Genomic DNA, 23,287 nt, shown 5'->3' with positions numbered 1-23,287 from the left:
CTGCTGTTTAGGACTGGGTTCTGATACTTAAGAGAGAAATGGATTCATAAATCCCCTGAGATTAGATTGATAGCATTTTGATGACTCAGTAGATATATCTCAGAGAACTTTCAGGTCTACTAAGTATGTTGTGGTCACTAGAGAAATACTTTATTTGGATCCCTTCTTGCCATACAGGTTTAAATTATAAACCCACTGAGTACCACAACTGGTTGGTGATTTTGTGTCTATTTCTATATCTCTTTCTCTCTCTCTCTTTTAAAAATTATAACTTTTTATTGATAAAACAATATGAATGGGTAATTTTTCAACATTGACCCTTGCAAAAACTTCTGTGCCAACTTTTCTCCTTCTTCCCTCCATCCCCTCCCCTAGATGGCAGGTAGTCCCATACATGTTAAATATGTTAAATACAATATATGTATACATATTTATACAGTTGTCTTGCTACACAAGAAAAATCATATTTAGAATGAAGGTAAAAGTAACTGGGAAGAAAAAAATGCAAGCAAACAATAACAGAAAGAGTGTAGATGCTGTGTTGTGGTCCACACTCATTTCCCAGTGTTCTTTTGCTGGGTGTAGCTGGTTCTGTTCATTACTGATCAATTGGAAGTGATGGGATTCTCTTGTTGTTGAAGATATTCACTTCCATCAGAATTGATCCTCATATAGTATTGTTGTTGAAGTGTATAATGATCTCCTGGTTCTGCTCATTTCACTTAGCATCAGTTCATGTAAGTCTCTCCAAACCTCTTCTGAAATCATCGTGTTGGTCATTTCTTACAGAACAATAATATTCTATAACGTTCATATACCACAATTTACCCAGCCATTCTCCAATTGATGGGCATCCATTAAATTTCCAGTTTCTAGCCACTATAAAAAGGGCTGCTACAAACATTTTTGCACATACAGGTCCCTTTCCCTTTAAAATTTCTTTGGGGTATAAGCCTAGTAGTAACACTGTTGGATCAATGGATATGCACAGTTTGAGCAACTTTTTGAGCATAGTTCCAAATTGCTCTCCAGAATGGACGGATTCATTCATAACTCCATCAACAATGTATCAGTGTCCCAGTTTCCCCACATCCCCTCCAACATTCGTCACTATCTTTCCTTTCATCTTAGCCAATCTGAGAGATGTGTAGTGGTATTTCAGAGTTGTCTTAATTTGCATTTCTCTGATCAATAATGATTTAGAACACCTTTTCATATTGATAGAAATTTCGTCATCTGAAAATTGTTCATATCCTTTGACCATTTATCAATTGGAGAATGGCTTGATTTCTTATAAATTTGAGTCAGTTATGTATTTTAGAAATGAGGACTTTATCAGAACCTTTAACTCTATTCCTTCCCTTCTAATCTTGTCTGCATTAGTTTTCTTTGTACAAAAAGCTTTTTAACTTGATATAATCAAACTTTTTTATTTTGTGATCAATAATGATCTCTAGTTTTTCTTTGGCCACAAATTCCTTCCTTCTCCACAGGTCTAAGAGGGTAAACTGTCCTATGTTCTTCTAATTTATTTATAATCTCTTTTTGCTTAGATCACGAACCCATTTTGATCTTATCTTGGTATACGGTGTTAAGTGTGGGTCAATGCCCAGTTTCTGTTATACTAATTTCCAATTTTCCCAGCAGTTTTTGTCAAATAGTGAGTTCTTATCCCAAAAGCTGGGGTCTTTGGGTTTGTCAAACACTATTGCTGTAGTTATTGACTTCTATATTTCTTTCAAGAGTATATCCCATGAGGTTTTTATTCTCCCAAGTTGGGGAAGGAAATCGGCACTTATTAAGGACATACTATATGCCCAGCACTGTGCTAAAAACTCTCTACAAATTCTTTATTCTTCAATTCAACCGTAGGAGGTAGATTCTATTATTATCTTCATTTTAAAGAGTTGAGGAAACTGAAGTGGATTGAATTGATTTGCAGGATCACATAGCTAGTAAATGTCAGCCAGTTTTAACAGTAGAATCTCTACATTAGTGTTGATTTTGGAAAGAAAGCCAGTAGTGCCTTCTTTATAGATTCACTTTGTGTATTAGCTGTTTTTTATTCTTATTTTTATTGGGTTATAATCTGTGCCAAGATGGACCTGCAGTCTCTTGAAATTGTTGTCATGAATAAGATTGTATTGGAGTTCTAAACTAAGAAGTTGTTCTTGGATATTAAATAGAAGATTGTAATGAATCATAATCTGTTTTTCAGTGCCTCAGCAGACTTCAGTGTCATAATGAAGTTTTGAAGCATTTTCCTTTACATTGCTATGAGCATTACATATGTTATTCTATTCATTTTCCTTACTTCACTCTGTATTCATTCAAATATTCTCATCATTCTTTGAATTCTTCATATACACGTTTCATATTGTTTCAATAATACCTTATTACGTTCATATGCTTTTTCAGTGTTCACCATTTCTAAGGGTGTACATCCAGTTCTTTATTATGAAGAGTACTATAAATTGTGTGTCTTAAATGAAAATAATTTTAAAAAACACTTATGCTTAGCACTCCTCTTTGAGCATCTTCACAAGCTAAAAATGGGAATGCTCTTTTGCTTAGAAAGATCATTTATATTGATCATGTTATTCCTGCTCAAGAACTTTGACAAAGATCCTTTTTTAGCTAAAAACATTGCCTGATTTTTAATTAAATTTTTGTCATTCTACCTTGGCCCTCTTATTTTACACTTGAAGAAACCAAGGCCATGAGAAATCATATGATTTCAAAGTTTGACTATTGGTTAGCAGTAAAACTGGGACTAAACTCTCAATTCTGCAATACAATTGAATGACAATTCAAATGTCATTGAGTGACATTTTTATCTTTTGCTTCTTTTTTATAATCAACAATCTAGTATTAGATTCTAACCAGATCATCTTCCTGAATGATTACTAAGTTATGAAATTAGAAGACTGTGTGCAAAATTATAGAACCAAAAAGAGAAGTATTTTATTTAATACTATTTTAAGTTTTTTTTGTTTGTTTTTGCAGAGAGGTCAAATGTAAACCAGGTAAAGCCATGTAAACCAGTTTTGTAGCAGAATTGGGATAGGAAATCCTTAAAACAAATCACTCCTCACTTTTTAATTTATTACAGGATTCTTTTAAAAATTTTTATTTTTTTGATTTTGAATCTTGGAAGTCTGTTGAAATAAAATCCCCCTTTCTCAGATTAGTGTTTAATGAAGTAAAGATTACATAATATAATATATATATTTCATTGAAATATACTTAATTTTTTTTTAAAAGATCTTAGATCCCAAATTAAGAACTCTTACAATATCTTTCTTCTATCTTCTGTGAATCTGTTCAACATATTTAAGATTGATAGCAACTTTTTTTTTCCTCCAGGATGTCTTCTGTCATTAAGCCCACTCTTGTTCCTTCATTTAGTCTTGTCTCCCAAACCTTTCTTAATTAGTAGGGTGTCATTTTTCATTTGGTATATTTTAATTTTAATTTTTTTGTAGTTTTGAGTGTTTTACTTGGCATAACTGAAAGAAAGAAGGAATTACATGCATGAAAAGCTATTTCTGTATACTTCCCTCCGATGAGACTTTAGTTTCTTAGGGTGCTAGTAAATGTAGATGAATGAGTATTGAACTAATTTGCTGACAATAGTCAGCTGGTAACATATGAATGTTAGTTAGAATCTGTCCTGTTAACTCACCCCACCTTCTTTTCATACATAAGTTTTATCTGAGATGCTCAGATTCCTACCCCCCAAATCATAGCTGCCTAATCAGACCACTCTGCTAACTGGATTGTAATCTCTTTCAGAATGGGCATTGCAATGACTATAATTAGTGCTAAAATAATTTGAATGAAGTCAGAATAGTCAGTCATCATTTTTAGCTTTACATACAATATATTTTATCAAAAGATAATCTGCTTAAGCTTTCTAGGTTTTGTTTTGTTTTTTTTTTTCATAAATGAAAGCTAGTTTATCAAAGTCTTTCTCTGCATGTATTTGTGTATCATGTGGTTTTGGATGTTTTTGTTTTAATGATTGTTAATTGTTTTCTTAAAGTTGAACTCTGTTTTCACTGTGGGGTAGTCTCATCTAAGGATGTTTATGAACTTTTTTTTTAAAGATTAGTTTTATTTTTTAAATGTTATTGTCATTGAATGAAATCCTTTTCACGAATCTGAGCCCCTTTGGGGGGGGGGGGGGGGGGGGGGGGGGGGGTTTAGGGGGGGGGGGGGGAGGGGAGGAGAAGAGATAAAAATAGCCAGACTCTTTGATTGTATCTGACAATGTATGCTATACTCAAAACTCATGATTCCCCATTCTCTTCAGAGAAGGGATGGGAAGAGAGTGTGGTTTAATTCTCTGATGTCAAAGCTTGAAATTGCTCTAAGTTCCAATGTTTCTAGTGTTTTTTCCCTCTATGCTGTGAGTCATTTTTGTGTATTGTTTCTTGTTTATGATTACTTTGCATGAGTTCTAACAAATCATGCCAAATTTCTCTTGACTACTTGTCTTTTCATATCATAATATTTCACTCTTTTTTCATATAGCAGTTTGTATAATCTTATGCCTGATGCCCTCTTGATTTCCAGTATTTTTTTTAACCTCAAGGTCTTTATCTTTTTGTTCCAAACATTTTTTTGATAGTCCTCTGTTTATTTTTTCTTCAGCTTCTTATCATTTTCCTTTTTCTGAAGATCTGCCCCTTAATGGTAGAAATCTGGCTAGCCATTGAGTCATATGGTAGAGAGTAGAACTTAGGTAAATATTGAGTGAAATGAATTAAAAGGGAACTAAAGACCTTTTTAGTTTTCTTGACTAGTGACTTATGTAATCTTAGAGAACCACTTCAGGACTCCATTAAATAGGCAGACCTTGTTTCACAGTCTGTCAGTGAAACATTCCCTAATGTCCTTTGCCTCAAAGTGTGTCTCAGTAGTTCTGGACTGTGCCTTCCTGAAAATCTAATGATTTGGCTTTTATTTACTTTGGCAGTGGCTATTCCTCTTTGTTATTTTTTTCAGAAGATTGTCAGTGACCATTTATTTCCTTGAAGTGCTGTTTGTTTATGCTGCTGGTATGGATATCCTATACAGTTCTCTTCTCCATAATAAAACAGGTTTTGCCAAAGCTTGCTGGGAAAGAAAAGAAGGCAAGCAGGAATCTGATTTGTAATGTGCATCCTTCCTTGACAGTTGTAGAAGTTTTGTGATGACTTCAAACTCACACAGATTTTCAGAGTTCTGTGTGGATAGGATCAAGTTCGAAAGATTGAGAATGATGACAAATTCAGTTAAATGGTATTACTAAAGCACATGTTTGAACCTGCAAGCCTCCCTGCCCCCATGCTTAAAGAGCTCCACTGCCTCTCTACGCTAAAATACATAGTCCACATTGGCATTTAAAACCTTGCACAATCTATCAGTAACCTGTCTTTCCAGCCTTCTTTACTTGGTTTCTCCTACCTGTAAAATTGTATTCGTTACTTGTCAGTGTACTTTTTCACCAGCTGACTCTTATGCCTGGGTTTCATTTCTTCCTCTGCCTCTGCATCCCTAGCTCCAAGGACTTTTACTTGTTTCCCTATCTCAACCGAATTACCTTATGTTTACTTTGTATATATTTTGTATTTACTTAATATGTTTAATATTTTCTTCTCCCATGGAATGTAAGTTAGTTGAGGATAGGAATTTCCTAGTTGGTATCAAGCACAGAGAGTGCTTAAGAAATGCTTGATATTCTTGCAGCATCAGGTTAAGATGCCTCCCACCCTCCATTTTTAATTTTATTTTCCTTTTGGTATTTTGGCTTTAGATGTGAATGTTTGACTTTTGTTTTTTTGGTATTATTATTATTTTTAAAATATTTCATTTATTACATTAAAATTATTATTTCCTTTTCATATTGGGAACTTTTGCTCTTTCAATTATTCTTGTTTTAAACTCCATTTCTTTTGAGATTGTTTGCCTGTCCTTTGAGAGTTTGTGTGTGTGTGTGTGTGTGTTTTGTTTTGTTTTTTGTTTTTTACTGTTTTCATTGCTCTATTATAATGGAAATTTTGAGGAACTAGTCTCTTGAGTAGTCAATAACTCAGAAATTTTAAACCAAAATTATTTGACTTGATTATGAGTGCGTTTAAAGATGCTTTTTATAGTTAAAAGATTCACAAAATTCAATTTGAAAAAATCCTGTAGGCTTTTAAATAAATGCTTATTTAAATTTTGTAGGATTTGGGCATGTGTGATTTTTGGCTTATTTTATACTTGTCTGAGTTGTCTACTCTAGTAATAGTTTGGGGTTAGATGTTTTAGAGGAGAAAGTTCTTTCATAGATTTTATCCTGTTTGTTGGATTGGTAGAATAATTTAGTTCAACAAATGTTTATTTAAGCACTTTGCCTATTTTGACTTTGGGGAAACAACAAAAAAAAATAGGGCTTACCCTCTAGGAATTTAAATTTAAATTTTATTATTATAAAATTATAAAATTTAATTAAATTTTCTTTTTGTGAGGAGTGAATGCCACAAATTTATAGATGATGCAATTTGAGGGAGAGAAAACTGATGTGGTATTATCCTTGTTTTTATAGATGATGTACAGAGATGCTCTATCTTGCCATCTTTTTTTGAATTAAAAAAAAATTCTGAACTTAACAAATAAAATGAACATTTCCATAAACGTTGTGGTGCAGAGGAGGATTGTAAATGAACTTGTGAATCTATTTTGTAGAGCTTGTTTTTCTTTTTAGGTACATAATTAATTCAACATTTAACTTCAAAGTTGTCATGTTTGTCTTTGATTCTTTCTAGCTTTTCTTCTGTTTCTTTTCTTTCTTTCTTTCTTTTTTTTGAAGAAGACCCTATTCTTTCTATTTCCTCTTCCAATTGGGGGTCTGAGGAAGAAAAGCAAAAATATAGTAAGTATGCAGTGAAACAAAAATTTTCAAGTTAGTAATGACTAAAAATCTATTCATTTTGCATTTTGAATCCATTTCCTCTCTCAGGAGGTAGATTGCATGTTTCTTAAATTCTCTAGAATCATAGACCATTTCATCAGAGTCCATAGACATTCTTTTGGTTTTGCTTATTTCACCCTTCAATTCAACATATGTCTTCGTAGGTATTTCTTGAAATTATCTATGATGCAATAATATTTCATTATATTCTGATGTCATAATTTATTCAGCCATTCCCCATTAACCCATTAGTTTTTAGTTCTTTGCCATAATACAAAAGGGTTACTATCAATATTTTTGGTTCTTTTTTCTCTGATCTTTTTGGAATCTCTTAAACTGGTACGTTGGGTCAAAAAGTAAACACATTTTAAGTTACTTTTTGGGCATAGTTCCAAATTGCTTTATAGAATGATTGGATAAATTCATGAATCTACCAATAGTGTGGTAACCATTTGTCATTTTTCTTTTTTTGTCATCTTTGCCAATCTGATGAATCTGAAGTAGGATCTGAGTTGCTATAAGTGAATTTCTTTAATTATTGGTCATTTGAAACACTTTTTCGCATGGTTTTTGATATCTTGGATTTCTTTCCTTGATTTCCTATTCATCCTTTAATTATCTACCTGTTAGAGAATGCTTGCCTGCTAATTAGATGCTCAGAGTTTACTAGTTCTGACTATATCTTTCAAACCAGAACTGGGATTATTCTGCTTATTTTGAGTTCTAAAGATAACCATGATTCTTTTAGATGAAGTATTATAAAGGAGAAACAAAGTATAAAGTAGATTTCAAGCCTGAAGACAAGTCCTCATCCAGTGGGTTGACGACTTGAAATTTCTCTGAAAATTTTAAGACTATATTCACCATTATTATACATACTATATGATTTCTAAGAATTTTATATTATCATGGAAAAATCACTGGATTAAGTTAGAAAACATGCTAATGAGTCCTTTCTCTGTTCTTTTCTAGCAGAAAATTTTTGAACAAGCTATTTAATTGAATCTTTTTTTAAATTATGTACAGATTGCTCTTGCGTTTTTTATATCATGTTTTTCAACAATATGCTTTTCAAAATACAAAGATAATTTTGTAACATTCACCCTTGCAAAACCTTGTATTTCAAATTTTTCTTCCTGTCCCTCTCTCCCCTCTCCTAGGCACCAAGTAATCCAATATAGGGTTAAACATGGTCAGTTCTTCTAAACATACTTCCATATTTATCATGTTGCACATGAAAAATCAGAAAAACCAAGCAAGCAAACAACAACAACAAAGATGAAAATACTGTGTTATGATCCGCGTTGAATTTCCATAGTGCTCTCTCTGATTGCAGATAGCTCTCTTCATCACAAGTGTATTGGAATTGGCCTGAATCTCCTCATTGTTGAAAAGAGCCACATTCATCAGAGTATAAATTATATATATATATATATATATATATATATATATATGCAGAATATATAATATATATATGTGTATGCAGAAAATATTTTTTCCAAATAAGGGAAACTACATTGAGAATCAGGAATTTGAAGTTTTGGTTTTGTCTTCACAGCTGACTGCCTGGCATTTTAGTTTACTGAATTTCCTCATCTATGAAATGAATGAGTTAAGACTAAATAATCTCTTTGTTCTCTTTCTAGCCTTGAAATTCCATTACTCTCAAATTCTGATTGATTGGAATTAAATTCCATGGCCCAATAAGATTATTTATGTTTGGCCTAATAACATTTTTTTCCAGTTTTTAAAGTGGTAGATAAATCGATAAGCATTGAGGAGTAGCATCAATTGGTCAGATTTATTAAATAAGTCAACTTTTAATAAGCATTAACTGTTTACTCTATGCGTAGTGCTCTGAACTGAGGATGTAAAGAGAGGCCAAAAAATACTCCCTATTCTTAAAGACCTCATGGTGGGAGAAACAGTATTCAAACAGCAATAAACAGGATTTATATGAGGTAGAATGGAAATAATCTCAGAGGGAAGGCACTAAAAATTAAGGACGACTGGGGAAGGCTTTTTTGTACAAGACAGGACTAGCTGAAACTTGGAAACCACCATGTTTATTGTCAGATTTTTGAGGAACAGCAAGGAGGGTCAGAGTCATTGTATTAAAGAGTACATGTAAGAGGAATGAAAAGTTAGGAAGGGGCTGGGTTATGGAGTCCTTTAAAAACTAAACAGAAGGTTTTTATGCTTGGTTTTCAATACTGTATAAAGCGCTTTGAGGATTACCTAGGAATCATAACAAGTGAACCCTTCAAGAAGCTTTTAGTCTAGTTGGGGAAAAACAGTACTGCCACATGACTACATTATTTCAACTTAAAACATTTTTATATCAGGTGTCAGGGCTGCAAAGACAAAATTTAGATTTTTTTTTCGGAGTAGTGATAAGTACCAAATGAATATATTAATTATTATAAATGGAATCTAAGGTTATGGAATTTGCCTGAGTTGAATATAGAGACTTACAGTGAGGTTCAAGAAATGGACTTCAAAAGTACTAAATGGAGAAGGCATCATTAGCTAACAGTCTGAAAAAGATACAGAAATCTTAGGGTACAAACTTACTGTGTCAGCAGTATTGTATGTGTGTATGTGAGAGAAACCAAAAAGTCACCTTGAATTGAATTGAATGTGTTCTAGGAAGTAAGAGGTGATAGTCTTTCTGTACTCTGATTAGGTCAGACCAGTCTAGAGTTTTGTTTTCTGTGCACCATAATTAAGGGAAGAACGTGAAAAAGCTGGAGAAAAGTACCAGGATAGTGAGAGGCATTAATATTATGCCAAATGAGTACTGGTTGAAGAAATTTAAGGAGAAAAGGCTTGGTGGGTGAAAGCCATAATAACTAAGGGGTTAGCTTTGTTGTGTAGTTGTAATTGTAATTGTAGTTGGGAATTGTGAAAATTTTGACTTGTAAAGAAAAAAGTTCTTACAATTCAAACTAAAAGTGGAATGTGTTGCTTCAGAAGGCAGTGAGCTCTCCTTAGGAGACCTTCAGATAAAAACTGAATGATAAGTTTTTAGTTATTTATATAGGAAGGGGATGGATTGTAAGCGTCTCTGAGTTCTCTTCCAATTCAGTAATTCTTTGAAGTTCAGAAGAGAGAGCTATTGGGAATAGACTGAATTAATTTAGTGAGGTATAGTTTGAATTGTGCTACCATAGAGGACAATCTATTCTCTTTGAATCAGATGGACCATTTAGATTTGTTAATCATTTACAAGAGAAATGTTGTACCTACAAATACCTACAAGAGAGGTAGCGTGATTGATTAGTGGATAGTAAGGAACTGGCCTCATAGTCAGAGTTCAAGTTGAGTCTGTGACTGACTTTGTGACACAAGACAATATGCCTTAACCTGTCAGTGTTGTTGGGCAATTTTGAGTATATATTGTAGGAAAGATGGCTAATAAAGGGAGTTCTGAAATTTGATAAGTTTGGTTCAATTCAGTAGCAAACATTTATTGGTGACTTTTCATATTCAGAGCCCTATTAGTGCTAAGGTAAGGGGGAAAGCCATATAAAAGTAAGATATAGACTCTGACTTAAATGGAGTTTACAGGCTCGTGATCAGTGATGACCTTTTGATTCATGTAGCATTTTGTAACTCTCTATTTATATTTCTGTTCTACTGTGTGTTATGGCTATTTGGGAGTCATTTTTCTACTAGATGAGAAGCTCCCTGAAGATACTGCCTTTTGCCATCTTATTTAGGGCCAAATGCAATTCTCTATACACAGTAGGAGCTTGATAAATTTTGAATGAATGTATATTTATGTGATACACAACTTTATCATTCTCTTCCTATTTGTACTTTGTGGAATTCTCAACAGCTGCCATTGCTTGGCAGCTTTACCAATTGTGTTGTTCAGGCTGGAGACGGCTGTTCATAAAGTGATTTTCTTGAGGGTGACCCTGGACAAAGCACTTAACCTGTTTCCTTTAACCTAGTGGAAAGGGAAATGGCCAACCACTCCAGTACCTTTATCAAAAATATCCCTTGGACAGCATTGGCATGCTATGATCCATGGGGTCATGAAGAGTCACAACCGAACAACAAAAACATTTTATATGAAACTAACCTGGGGGTCGTCGTACTCACTCTATTGTACAAACAACGACACTGTGTCAAAGAGGTGTGTCATTAATCATTCCTGAGACTGGATTCTGGACAGTGCAAAACTAGTTATTTAGATATAAACTCTGTATGTATGAGCCATTCAAGCAAGTATTTACTAAGTGTTTACTATGTTCTAAACAAGGGGTCCTCAAACTACGGTCCACAGGCCAGATGCGGCAGCTGAGGATGATTATCCCCCTCACCCAGGGCTATGAAGTTTCTTTATTTAAAGGCCCAGAAAACAGTTTTTGTTTTTATTATAGTCCAGCCCTCCAACAGTCTGAGGGACAGTGAACTGGCCCCCTATTTAAAAAGTTTGAGGACCCCTGTTCTAAACACTGAAGACAGACAAAAAGAAAAGCAGTATTTACCCTTGGGGAACGTGTTTTTTATGGGGGAGACAGCATGTATACATAAATATACATATAGGATTCATGCAGACAAGGTGGAAATAACAGAAAAGGTACTAACAGTTGGGGGTGCTGGGAAAGACTTTTTCTAGAAAGTGGAATTTAAACTGAGTCTTGAAGGAAACTTGGGATTTTCAGAGGCAGAGCCTTCTAGGAAAGGAGGTGGGGGTGGGGGGAGAGAGAAGGAGAGAGAGAGACAGCTAGTGCAGCGCAGTGAAAAGGGAAGACACAAAACATTATATTCAGAAAGCAGCAAATTGGTTACAGGAGTCATATATAAGAATACTGCCAAGTGAAAGTATCCAGTTTGTGAAGAGCTTTATATACTCAAACATGTAGTTTATAGGTTTTCATGTATTAGTAAAGGAGGGTAGACTTTTTTTCCTTCTTTTAATTAGATGAATACAAATAGGAAAGAATACAGGGCATTTAAAATAACAGTTGCCATTTATATACCATTTTTAAAGTTTGCAAAGCCTTAGTTTTTCTGAGCCTCAAACTCCGTTAGGTAGACACTAGAGGTGGTGTTATCTCCATTTTACACCCAAGAGAGATTAAGTGATTTGCCTATGGTCACATAGCTAGTAAGAGTAAAAGAAATGATTTTGACTTTGTTCTTACAGACTCCCAAGTCCAAAATTCTTACCTACTGTGACATCTAATGCAAAGAGAACTAGTTATCGAGTCGGAAAAATTGAATTGAAATCATGGCTCTGCTAGTTCCTATCTCTGTGACTCTGGACAAATCACTTTTTTTCTTAATCTCCACTGTGTCCTCTTATGTACAAGGGAGGGGTCGGATTAGATGATTTGAAGTCTTTTCCCAGTATTGAACCCTATGATGTTCAAGTAAGGCCACTTCTAAGGCAAATATAATATATCATTCTTAGAGTTTCTTTACCTAAGGTTTAGACACCCAAAGCAGATAGGTATATAGGATTGTGGGAGGTAGGAGAGGGGGAATGTTTGTGAACCTCACCGGGAGAAGAAAATTGCATCTTTATTCCACTAATTTCAAACTGACATTTGGTATTCCTTCAATTATAAATGTATGTAAATTACAAATAGTATTTTGAGGGGAATATAGGTTTTCCCCAGACTCTTAGAAGTATCCATTACACAAAAAAGGACTAAAAGCTGCTGCTTTAAGGTAAATAACAAAGTGTGCATCACTGGCCATAGACATCATGGGTGCTATTGTTAATCAAAAAGTCTGGAAATGTGGAAGGTAAAAGGGAAGAAAAGGGTTGCCTATGGCCTGATGTCTTCTGTTGTGTTTTCTTTGTCTCTTTAGGTTTGGAAGGCATTTTGAATCTCCTCTTCTGTGGCAAAGCATTGTTATGATCTTTACTATGTTATTGATGTTGAAACTCTGTACCGAAGTTCGAGTGACAAATGAGCTGAATTTAAAACGTCGTTCCTTTGCAGGTTGGTGATTAATAAAGTTATTATATACTTTATATATAAGAATCATCCTAAATTAGCATATAAAGCATATCTCATTGTCTTCTGGATTACATAGGAGCTTTTATGTCTTCATCCTCCTTATGATCACTTGCCATTGATGCTAGAAAGCTAATTTCCAGTTAATAACTTAAAAAGTAGGATGCATATTTACTAAAATCTATTCAAAGGACAGTTATGTCCAAATTCTGGATGACATGTAGCATTAATCATAATAACCTTTGTTTCATGCAAATTCAGAACTGAATTAGAAAAGGGAATGTATTACTTTGTGGCTGTTTTTCTGGCCAGACTTCTAGGTCAATAAAAGGTTGTTGACCAAGCAGGCTAAGAATGGTGATTTAATCTCACTAACCTTAGGTATAATTTGTAAATAAAATACATTGTTAAATCTTGCCATTGTTTTTATGAATGTTTATCCTCTACCAATGCAACCTGATTCTCTGGTGGTAGGTTAATGTGTTCTGTGCAAACTCAGTCAAATTGAGGTAGGGCCAATAATTTATTAATTTTGGGGGGCTGTGGTTTTACTCAAGCAGGAGCACCTGGTAAGAATCTTCCTTTATTAAAGTATATTGGTACTTGCTATACTGCTTAGTATAGGAGCAGAAATTCTTAGCTTGTGGTCTGTGAATTTGTTTTTAAAAATATTTTTATAGCTGAACAATATTATTAGTTTTCATGGTCTACATATTTTTTTATATGCATTTTAAAACATCAGACTGTCAAAGGGTCCATGATACACAAAAAAGTTAAGAACTTCCCGTTTAAAGAGGACCTGGGAAATAAGAGGTTAATTGACTTGCACAGGGTCATATAGTTAATGTGTGTCAGAAGCTGGCTTTTAACCCAGGTCTTCCTAGCTACAAAACTAGTCAACAGGTTTTAAAATTTTAATTTTAGCAAATTATTGTTCCTGTTTTGATCTTGTAAAAACACTTTTATTTTTCTTTATAAGGAATCTTGACTTCTCTCAGGTTACTAAAAAAAAAAATCTAGGCTGGCTTTTCTGACACTTGTAGGCTATTGTCCTTATTCATCCCATTTATGTTTTTGCCATGTTATGAAATTTTTTTCTTTCATGTGATATGATCTTAGGTTTTTAGGTGTCCTCAGTAGGAAGCCAATTCTTCATCTCCTAGGGATTTGAAATATTTCTCAGTTTGGAATTGTTTGGGGGTGATCTTCTGCCCGATTGTCCCTTAATTTCTTTTCTTGACATTCCTGATTTTTGACATTCCTGATTTTTTTCAGTAGATTTCATTCTTCATGTGCTTTTGTTTTTTAATTAAGAGAAATATTTGGTCAGTTTAAATTGTCAATGTTTTAGTTTTAGATAGAGATGATAATTTCTGGATTCAGTGTTTTTAAACTTCATTGTCATTAATCCCCTAGAAAGTTTTTTGCTGATTGCCAGGAGGCAGTCTTATCAGTAAGCAGCTTCTTCGTCGTCGTCTTCTTTTTTTTTTTTTAATGGTAATTTTTATTTAAAACTGTACAAGATGAAAATAAGGTTGACCTTATCATGTCACTAATTCAGTCAAGCAAACAAAAGTATTACTAAAGGTTGAATGAAGCTCCTAATTATTTCTGATAACCTTTTAAGTGACTTATACTTTTAAATCTCTACTTTGATAATATTGATTTTCCTTGTGGACTTTCATTTGCATAGACCCATCAAACCTCGCTTCCCCCCTCCTCCCCTTTTTTTTTTTCACTTTAACCTTGTTTAGGACCTTTTGTAGACTGACTGCCCAAGGACCCTCTGGGTCTCAGCCAGAAGTCATGTAACTGCCTGAAATATGATCAGGTTGCTCATTAGCAGGACATGAGGGATCTTCTCCATTAACAGATTAGTCATTACCATGGGAAATAACACAGAAGCCTTAGTAATGTTTGTATCCAATAATAACTAATTTGCTTGCTGTTTATGTTGACCAAATTGTCTGAAATGATTAGAAACAGGCTCTTACTACCTTTTATCTTAAACAGCATCCAGGGTTTAATAGTAATCCCCCATCCCCGCTATATATCCCCATCCCTTACCTCCCCCCGAAAAAAAGTGAGGTAACCAAGGCAGCAGGTTTCTGAAACAAAATAGAATTTAGCAAAATTAGATATTTACATATCTTTACTGAATTGCTTGAATACTGCAGGAGAGCCTTAGCCCTAAGTGTTGATTGCCCCTTGTATACTTGTTTGAAACTTGGCATGTTTTTCAGCTAGATGCTTCTAGGCAACAAAGCTAGGCATGAGTGAAGAGAGAAATGACTTGACATTTGCAAAGTGGTATGTATTATTTATTGTCTTCTTTTAGTAGAAAAGGTTGTTGGGGAAAAATATATATATATAACAATAAGGTTATTGTCTATATCAAACTTAGTTTTTATTACTCACCTGCTACTTCAGAAATGCTTCCATAAAGGACTGTTGTGTTTTGATTTGAAACAAAACCCAACGTGAGTGATTTATCCAGGTTGACAAATGCACTGTCAAATACTGATCTAAATATATTCAGGACTTCTGTGACAGATGTCATTCACAAAAATAAATGTAAGAAGTCATGGAATGTTTTGAACTATGACCTTTTTATTTGAATAAATTGGCAAAAAACTTGGAATTAATTTCTAAACCTACTTTCTCTTCAGAAATGTTAATGTATTGAAGACAGTAGAGCTCACAATGTTGAGCTCTCCAATTTTGAATCCATATTAAATCAACAATTTATCTCTTGAGTGTTTACTTTGTAAAAGAAAGACACATAGCTCATAAGTAGATTCCAGAGAGAAACAGAAATGTCTTTTTTTAATCTCCATGTGACAATATAGAAAAACAGGTCTCAATTCAGAGGGAAACACTATTTTAAACTGACCACAGTGCACCTTGATTTATCTTCTAAGTATTGAGTTAAGAGTCTTATGAACTCCCCTTGTATGTTTCTGTTTCTCTTCTGAGAATTTTGCCAACTCTCAACCCTTCATCCATCTTCTGCCGGGATGAGCCACTGAAGAATGACTTGTCCTTAACCTGAAAGGTCAAGCTTTTATTATGAAGAAACTGATGGAGTTTTTTGTAGCTAAAGATTTCCATGGGAAAGTTAGTCTTTCTGAAGAAAAAGATAGAAGGGGGAAAGCCTAAACACTTGAGAATAATGGTAATTTTTGATTTTATAAGTGACAATTTTACTTCCACTCTTTGCAAATGGAATTTTAAAGGAAAGAGAACTCAAAAGTTGAACAGAGCAAAAATTATTAACTTTATGTCATGGTCCCCTTTGGCAGTCTGATGAAGTCCCTGGGTCCCCATTAGAGTAATGTTTTTAAATGCATAAAGGAAAACGTGGGATTACAAAGGAAATAAGTTAAATTAGCTATCAAGATACATTTTAAAAAACAAGCTATGAATTCCAGATTAAGAATTCCTATTCTAGATGTTTCTAAGGATATGTGAAAGGACATAGCTAATTAATCTTACACTGTGATTCTTGTCTTTCTGTGCTTACTTGCAACATTCATCTTACCATTAGCAGACTTAGTTGTTGAATGTTCCCTATTGTTAAGATTTTGAATACAAGGCTGGGACTTCAGAAGAGCCAAAAGAAAAAAGTGTAATAATTTAGTGAGCTATTGGCTTTAAAGCATCATTTTGTGGATTCTTTTGATTTATTTTAATAGGGGAATTCAGTCCTGGAACATCCTGTGTTGGAAAATTCTTCACCATACAAACTTGTACAGCTATCAGCTGGGGAATACATGTCATTGTGGTTATGGTCTTTGGTGGTACTTACCCTTTTTCCAGAGGCTTATTAGACTGAAATTGCATATAACTGAAAGGAAGAAAAAATAGTTTATCTTTGGAATTGTCTTTAATCTTCATATATAGGGTTAGTTCCAGCATGGACTAGATCCAATCCCTCCTGTCTGAATCACGATGAGTTACTAAGTATGAGAAATTAGAGATGGATTATTTTGGAGAGGAAAAGTTTGCTGGGGATAGGTAGAAGGAAGCAAAGAAAATAAAAAACCTATTAATTGGTTAAATTTAACATCTTATTAAATGGCTCTTCCTCCTCTCACCAAAAGTGTGAATTAGTCCAGATTTAATGTGAAGTTGTCATAATTTTGACTTGCAACAAAACTTCATGCATGTTCTGGAAGGGAAAGAAATTTAATGTAGAACTTTAATGGCATACATATATTATGAATTTCTCTCATATATGAATATTCCTCAAATGATGCTTTTGAAAATGATCGGCTTGAAACAGCATCTGCCTAATCTTGGACTTAGTTTTGAGAATTCTCGTCTTTGCTACCAGTAACAGAATGCTGACTCAGTAATGTTCTTTGTACTTGTGGACCTTCTTCAGAGCACTTCTCTTTTTCCTGAGATGAAATTTATTTAGAAAAATACTTTAATATTGTCTTATTGAGCTGGCACACAGTCTCTGAGTTTTAAATTACAAAAAAAAAAAAAAAGATATCTATCAAAAGTAATCTTCATCCAATAGATGAAGCAAATCATATAATGTGTTAGAGGTCAACAGGAACGTATTTTATTTACAAAGATTATATTATTTTATCCTCATAACAACCCTAAGAGCTAGGAGCTGTTATTATCCTAATTTTATGAATGAGAAAACTAAGACAGACAGAGATAAAATAACTCACCCAGAGTGCTTTAATGTAGTAATAAATAATAAATTTAATATTGTTTAATATTGTTGGGTATTGTTTTTTTTGGAGGGGGGGCAGGAGGGGAAGGGTCTGGGGAAGGAGAGAGGCAGTCAGCACTGAGTTGCCCAGGGTCATACAGCTAGTAAAAAGTCTGAGAACAAATTTGAATTCTGGTCTTCATGACTCCAGGTATAGGGCTTGGTCCATTGTGCTATCTAGATGCCCCTAGAAAAATACTTTAAAAGAAATCAGTCTTTTTCTGTCTTATTGTAACTATTGAATGAAGAAATCAGAATCAATATTCTGTTTGCTCTATTGGGCTTTACAGAACAATGATAGATGTTTTTTAAAAAAAAAAAAATCTGAAGAACACCCTCTTCCCCAGCTCTCAGCTAATTTTCTCTGCTATTTCTCTGCCTAAAATAGTTTTGGATCTTTGTTGCTACATTTCAGCTTCCTAATAGGAAAAATGAAGTCACCTCTATTTCTTTTCCTCACAAATCATCTTGGAGATGATATTGTTCTTTTTCTTTCTATTAGAAATTCTAAGTAGTAAATTTTTAAATGCCAATTTTTTTTTTGTTCTCCTTCCATTAACTTTAAATTTTTTTGTAAGTTTTATTTTTCATTCCTGAATATTTTTCTTTCCTGTTTCTTGTAAACTTCCCTTGTAACAAAAACTTAATAAAGAGAAAAAAAATCATCACATATAATATTACAGCCAATACTTCTTGCACCTGAGAATATATGCAATGTTCAAAACAGTCTCCTATCTCCAGGAAATGAGGGGACTGCATTTTCTCAGAGCTTTTTTAGAATGTTTTCTTGATCATTATGTTTGCTTTTAGCCATTGTGTATATTGTTTCACTGGTTCAGCTTACTTCACTGTATCAGTTAATATAATTATTCCCTTGCTTCCCTGAATCTTTTATATTCTTCTTTTTCTTTATGCTATGAAGATATTGTCACTGTTTAGTCATTTATAAGTTGATTCCTATTTGATTTTTCTTTTCTTTCTTTTTTTTTAAAATGAGACTGGCAGTTTGTAAGAGGACTAATTGTGTTCCTTATGTATGACTCTGTATGAGGACTATCTTGTTCTTTTTACTTGCATGATTTGTTTGGAACATTCTCATTATTTTCTGAACATTAGGCATGTTAAAGTCTTTGGCTTTGATTCCTGACTATCTCATGCCACCTGTGGCACTTGGGAGTTCACCCTTCTTAAAGAAAGGATTCTTAATCTGTGATTTTGTCAGTTCTTCTCTCTCCTTTCTCCTGCTTCTTCCTCCTCCCTACTTCTCTCTTTTTTTTTTTTTTTTTAACTGTACTTCAGTATTAGATTTGTGCTCCTAGGAATTGAATTTTTTTGCATTAGAAAAATTAATCTGTGAAGGGAGTCTGTGGGTTTCACCAGACTGCCAAAGGGGGTCCCTGGCACAAAAATGATTAAGAACCCAACCGTTGTTCTAGAGCTCCTGTCAAGTGACTCAGATTGAGATTTATCTCACTTTTTTAGATTCCTTTAACTAATCTGTTGGGGGCAGAGCAAATGAATAGAAAATTGGTCAAATAATAGGAAACTGGAGAGAGAACAAATAAAAGCTAAGGCCCAGATAAATATATTTTTATAATAACAGCTAGCATTTACAAGATAACTTTTAAGGTTGCAACGTATTTTATTTACAAAGATTATATTATTTTATCCTCATAACAACCCTAAGAGCTAGGAGCTGTTATTATCCTAATTTTATGAATGAGAAAACTAAGACAGAGATTAAATAACTCACCCAGAGTGCTTTAATGTAGTAAGTATCTGTGGCCACATTTGAATTCAGCTCTTCCTGACTAGGCACATGTTGTAGTCACTGTACTTGGCTCTGGACTGATAGTCTGGATACTTGGTTTCTTCTGGCTGTATGCCAGGAATTTCTTATATCAGATCATCTTTATGTTCCTGTTGACTTCTAACACATTATATGATTTGCTTCATCTATTGGATGAGGATTATTTTTGATAGATATCTTTTTTTTTTTGTAATTTAAAACTCAGAGACTGTGTGCCAGCTCAATAAGACAAATCCGAGTATACAACATTTTACTACAGAAGACACATGCCCCCACAAAGACGGGCAAGTCACTATGTCATAGAAGCAGTAACAGATAGCTAGCCAGTGAGTAAGTACTGGGTCTGGGATAAGAGACAAATTTGGTCTCAGATACTTAGTAACTAGCTGCATGACCCTTGGCAAATCACTTAATCACAGTTTGCCTTGGTTTTCCTCATTTTACAAATGATAATAATAATGCATATCTTACAGTTTGTTAACAAAGATTAAATGTGACAATATTTGTAAAATATTTAGTACTTTGACACATAGGTGCAAAATAAATTCTTATTCCCTTTCTTTCTCCTGTTAATCAGGACCCCATAATATAGGACCTTCTGTCCTACATTTCAGATACAGCACATTAATCAAGAAAAGAGGAAACTGGGGAAGGGAAGAATGTGCATATTTAGGTATTTTATTTTATTTTATTTTTTAAGTTGTTTTTTCCTGGAGGCAGAACCCATCAGAAATCTTATGTGACTGGTTTGGGTGTTGAGAGCTGCTGTAAATACTACTAGTTGTTAAATTTGCCTTTGTTTGCTTATAATTATTTGTTAATGAAATTTCATTTCAAAGGTAGCCAAATCTGATGTTGTCTTAAAGAAATGATGCATAGTTCTGGCCAGCCATTTTCCTTATACTCCCAATAAGTCTGAATTATTGATTTTAACTTAATTCTTTCTGTTCTCCTCCCCAAACAAAATTAAACAAAACCAAAATATCCATTTTGTTTCCAGCTTTGGTTTTTTGGCTTTCTGTTCTATTTTAGGGCTGTGAGTAGTGTCTATTTGTAAATTAGCAGCATACTTCAAATGAAGTTTTAATGCAGTAGGTGTGAGTGAGTAGAGAGACGTGTTAGAGCTCCTCGCCAAAAAAATAATTCTAAGGCAACTATACAATAGAAGTTCTTAAGCTTTTGTGTCCTGAAGCCCCTAATTAGATGAAAAAGCATATGGATTCGGGACAGCTAGTTGGTGTAACAGATAGAGCACCAGCCTTGAAATCAGGAGGACCCGAGTTCAAATTTGACCTCAGACACTTAACACTTCCCAGCTGTGTGACCCTGGGCAAGTCACTTAACCCCAGTTGACTCAGAAAAAAAAAGCATATGAATTGCTTAAAATATTTTTAAAAAATGCTTAAAATAACATACATGGTATTACAGAGGAAACCAATAAACCAATTACTTTGAAATACAGGTTCTCAAAATTTTAGGGGTACAAAAAGTATAAAGATCTCCAAGTTAAGAGCCCCTGTTCTAGGGATTAGACAATTCTGTGCTAAGACTGAGTCTCTTCCTTGCAGCTATTACTAGTTTCTTTTTATGTACTTCAAAGATGGACATTATACTCTGGTTCAAAGACTCGTTAAAATAAATAGCTGGTATTTACCCATTTACAACTGGTATTTAGTTTAATGTGTCCTTGAAAATAGCTTTATAGGGCCAATTTTGTTAATTTATATCAGATTCTATATTTTATAAAACACTTTCTTCACAACAACCCTGTGAGAGATAGTTAATGATGAAGGCTGTGTGATGATGCCGGGTAGATAATTGGACTTGTGGAGGAAGAGAAGGCAAACTGTATTAAAAGGATATTGGGGGTCAGGGAGGGAACTGCAATGACCTCGCCCGCCAGTTCTCATTGATTCTATATTTATTAATGTGCCTCTTCTAATTTACAGGGAGGAAAACACTGTCACTGTAGTCTTATAACTTACTGTACTTATGCCAAACAACCTTGTATTTATAAAACTGGAAATTGAGGCACAAGATGATAAAAGCTATCTATCAATAGAGACAGCTGGATGGATAGGGTGTTGAGCCTGGAGTCAGAAAAACTTGATTTATGTGGCCTTGGATACTTAATAGCTATATGACCATGGCAAGTCCCTTAAGGTCTGTTTTTTAATCTGTAAAATGAAGATAATAATGGCACCTACTTTCTAGGGTTGTTATAAAGATTAAATGAAATAATATTTGTAAAGTGATTAGTATGGTGTTTGGTACATAGTAGGTGTTTTATAAATATTTGCTGCTACTACTAATTACTGACTACTACTATTCCTGTCCTCTCCCACTAGCACCATCACTACTAATTATTATTAGTACTAATACTGCTACTGTGATGACGTTTCTACTCTGAAATGTTGCTGCTCTCAGATCTTTACTTTTTACAAGTAATCCCCTGTTGCTTTAGTTATAGCTTTTTTATGTTACTTGAGTCTATTCCTTGACCTTCATGAAAATCACTAGTAAATTTGTGTCTCATGAAGTAGATGGAGGAAGGAGCATCACTGGGTTTCTTGACTTTACATAGAGAATATATTAGATGGCCACAGTCTTCCAATAGAAAAGAAAAAAAACAAAGTTGTGTTTCAGAGTTTTATAGCAATTTTGTCTCTGAACCAACTTGACGCATTGATTATTATAACTACAATAGAAGGGAGAAAATAGTAGACATTCAGGTGGCATTCAGATGTGACCATCATATCTCTGCTTTTCCTTTTTTTTTTTTTTTTTATAAAGTTCTATTGTGTCTTATTTTACATTATAAAAGTTTATAGGTTACTTCCACTTTTTGAAAATCTCTTAGAACAAAATAAACCAGCTAAGTAAAACAACATGGCTTTCTGCTTTGAAAATGAATACAGCATTTCACAGCTGTTGCAACCCCACCACTCCCCAAATATAAATAATTAAACATAAAAAATTCTTTTAACAGCTGTATTGAAAAGTTTTTATGTGTCATTCTGCAACTTAAATCAGTCACCTTGCAATAGTAAATATAGCATATTTTATCACTGGTCCTCGAATCTGAAATGGTAAGGTGTATTAATCATAGCTCTTACAGTTTCTAGTTTGTTTTTTACAGTGATATAAAAATTGTACTGGTTCTGCTCATTTCATTCTTTATCAGTTTATAAAGATCCTCAAAATTGTTCATTTTATGATACTGATTTTATAGCATAAATTGTTCCTGGTTCTGTTCACTTCATTCTGCATCAGTTTATACAAATCTTTTTATATCTTTTTGAAATCATCTATTCCTCATTTCTTGCAAAACAATAGCATTCCATCACATATATATATAATCCACAATTTGTTCAGTCATTCTTCAGTCATTGGACATCCTCTCAGTTTCTGGTTTTTTTGGTTACGACAAAAAGAACTGCTATAAATATTTTTTGGATATAAAAACCCTTTACTTTTTCTTGCATTTTTTTGGGGGGAAAGGGGCAGCAAAGGAAAAGAAGGTTATAAACCTAGCAGTGATATAGGTAAGAAGTCATAACGGTTTAATAACTTTCTGTGTATAATTCCAAATATCTTTTCAGAATAATTGTACTCATTTACAGGTCGTCTAATGGGGTACATACATTTATTTTCCCACAATTTCTTCAACACTTATTATTTTTCCTTTTGTGTTGTTGTTATTTTTGCCACTTTGAAGAAAGATGGCATGGACTCAGAATGATTTTAATATGCATTTCTCTAATTAATGGTAATTCAGGGCATTTTTTCCCACATGCTCATAAAGAGCCTGCATTTCTTTCCTT

General features: G+C 33.8%; 1 protein-coding gene across 5 annotated transcripts in view; it reads left to right on the top strand.

The window, feature by feature from the left end:
- SLC66A2 (solute carrier family 66 member 2) overlaps positions 1 to 23,287 on the top strand; it is a 134,795-nt gene that overhangs the window by 4,464 nt on the left and 107,044 nt on the right. For all 5 annotated transcript variants that reach the window (XM_031946744.1, XM_031946746.1, XM_031946743.1 and 2 more), the window contains exon 3: positions 12,773 to 12,906. In XM_031946744.1, coding sequence (XP_031802604.1) covers positions 12,773 to 12,906 — 134 coding nt within the window. The remainder of the gene's footprint in view (positions 1 to 12,772; positions 12,907 to 23,287) is intronic.

This window comes from Sarcophilus harrisii, chromosome 1 (assembly GCF_902635505.1).
Source record: "Sarcophilus harrisii chromosome 1, mSarHar1.11, whole genome shotgun sequence".
Taxonomy (NCBI): domain Eukaryota; kingdom Metazoa; phylum Chordata; class Mammalia; order Dasyuromorphia; family Dasyuridae; genus Sarcophilus; species Sarcophilus harrisii.
This window is presented reverse-complemented; position numbering and strand designations above follow the sequence as displayed.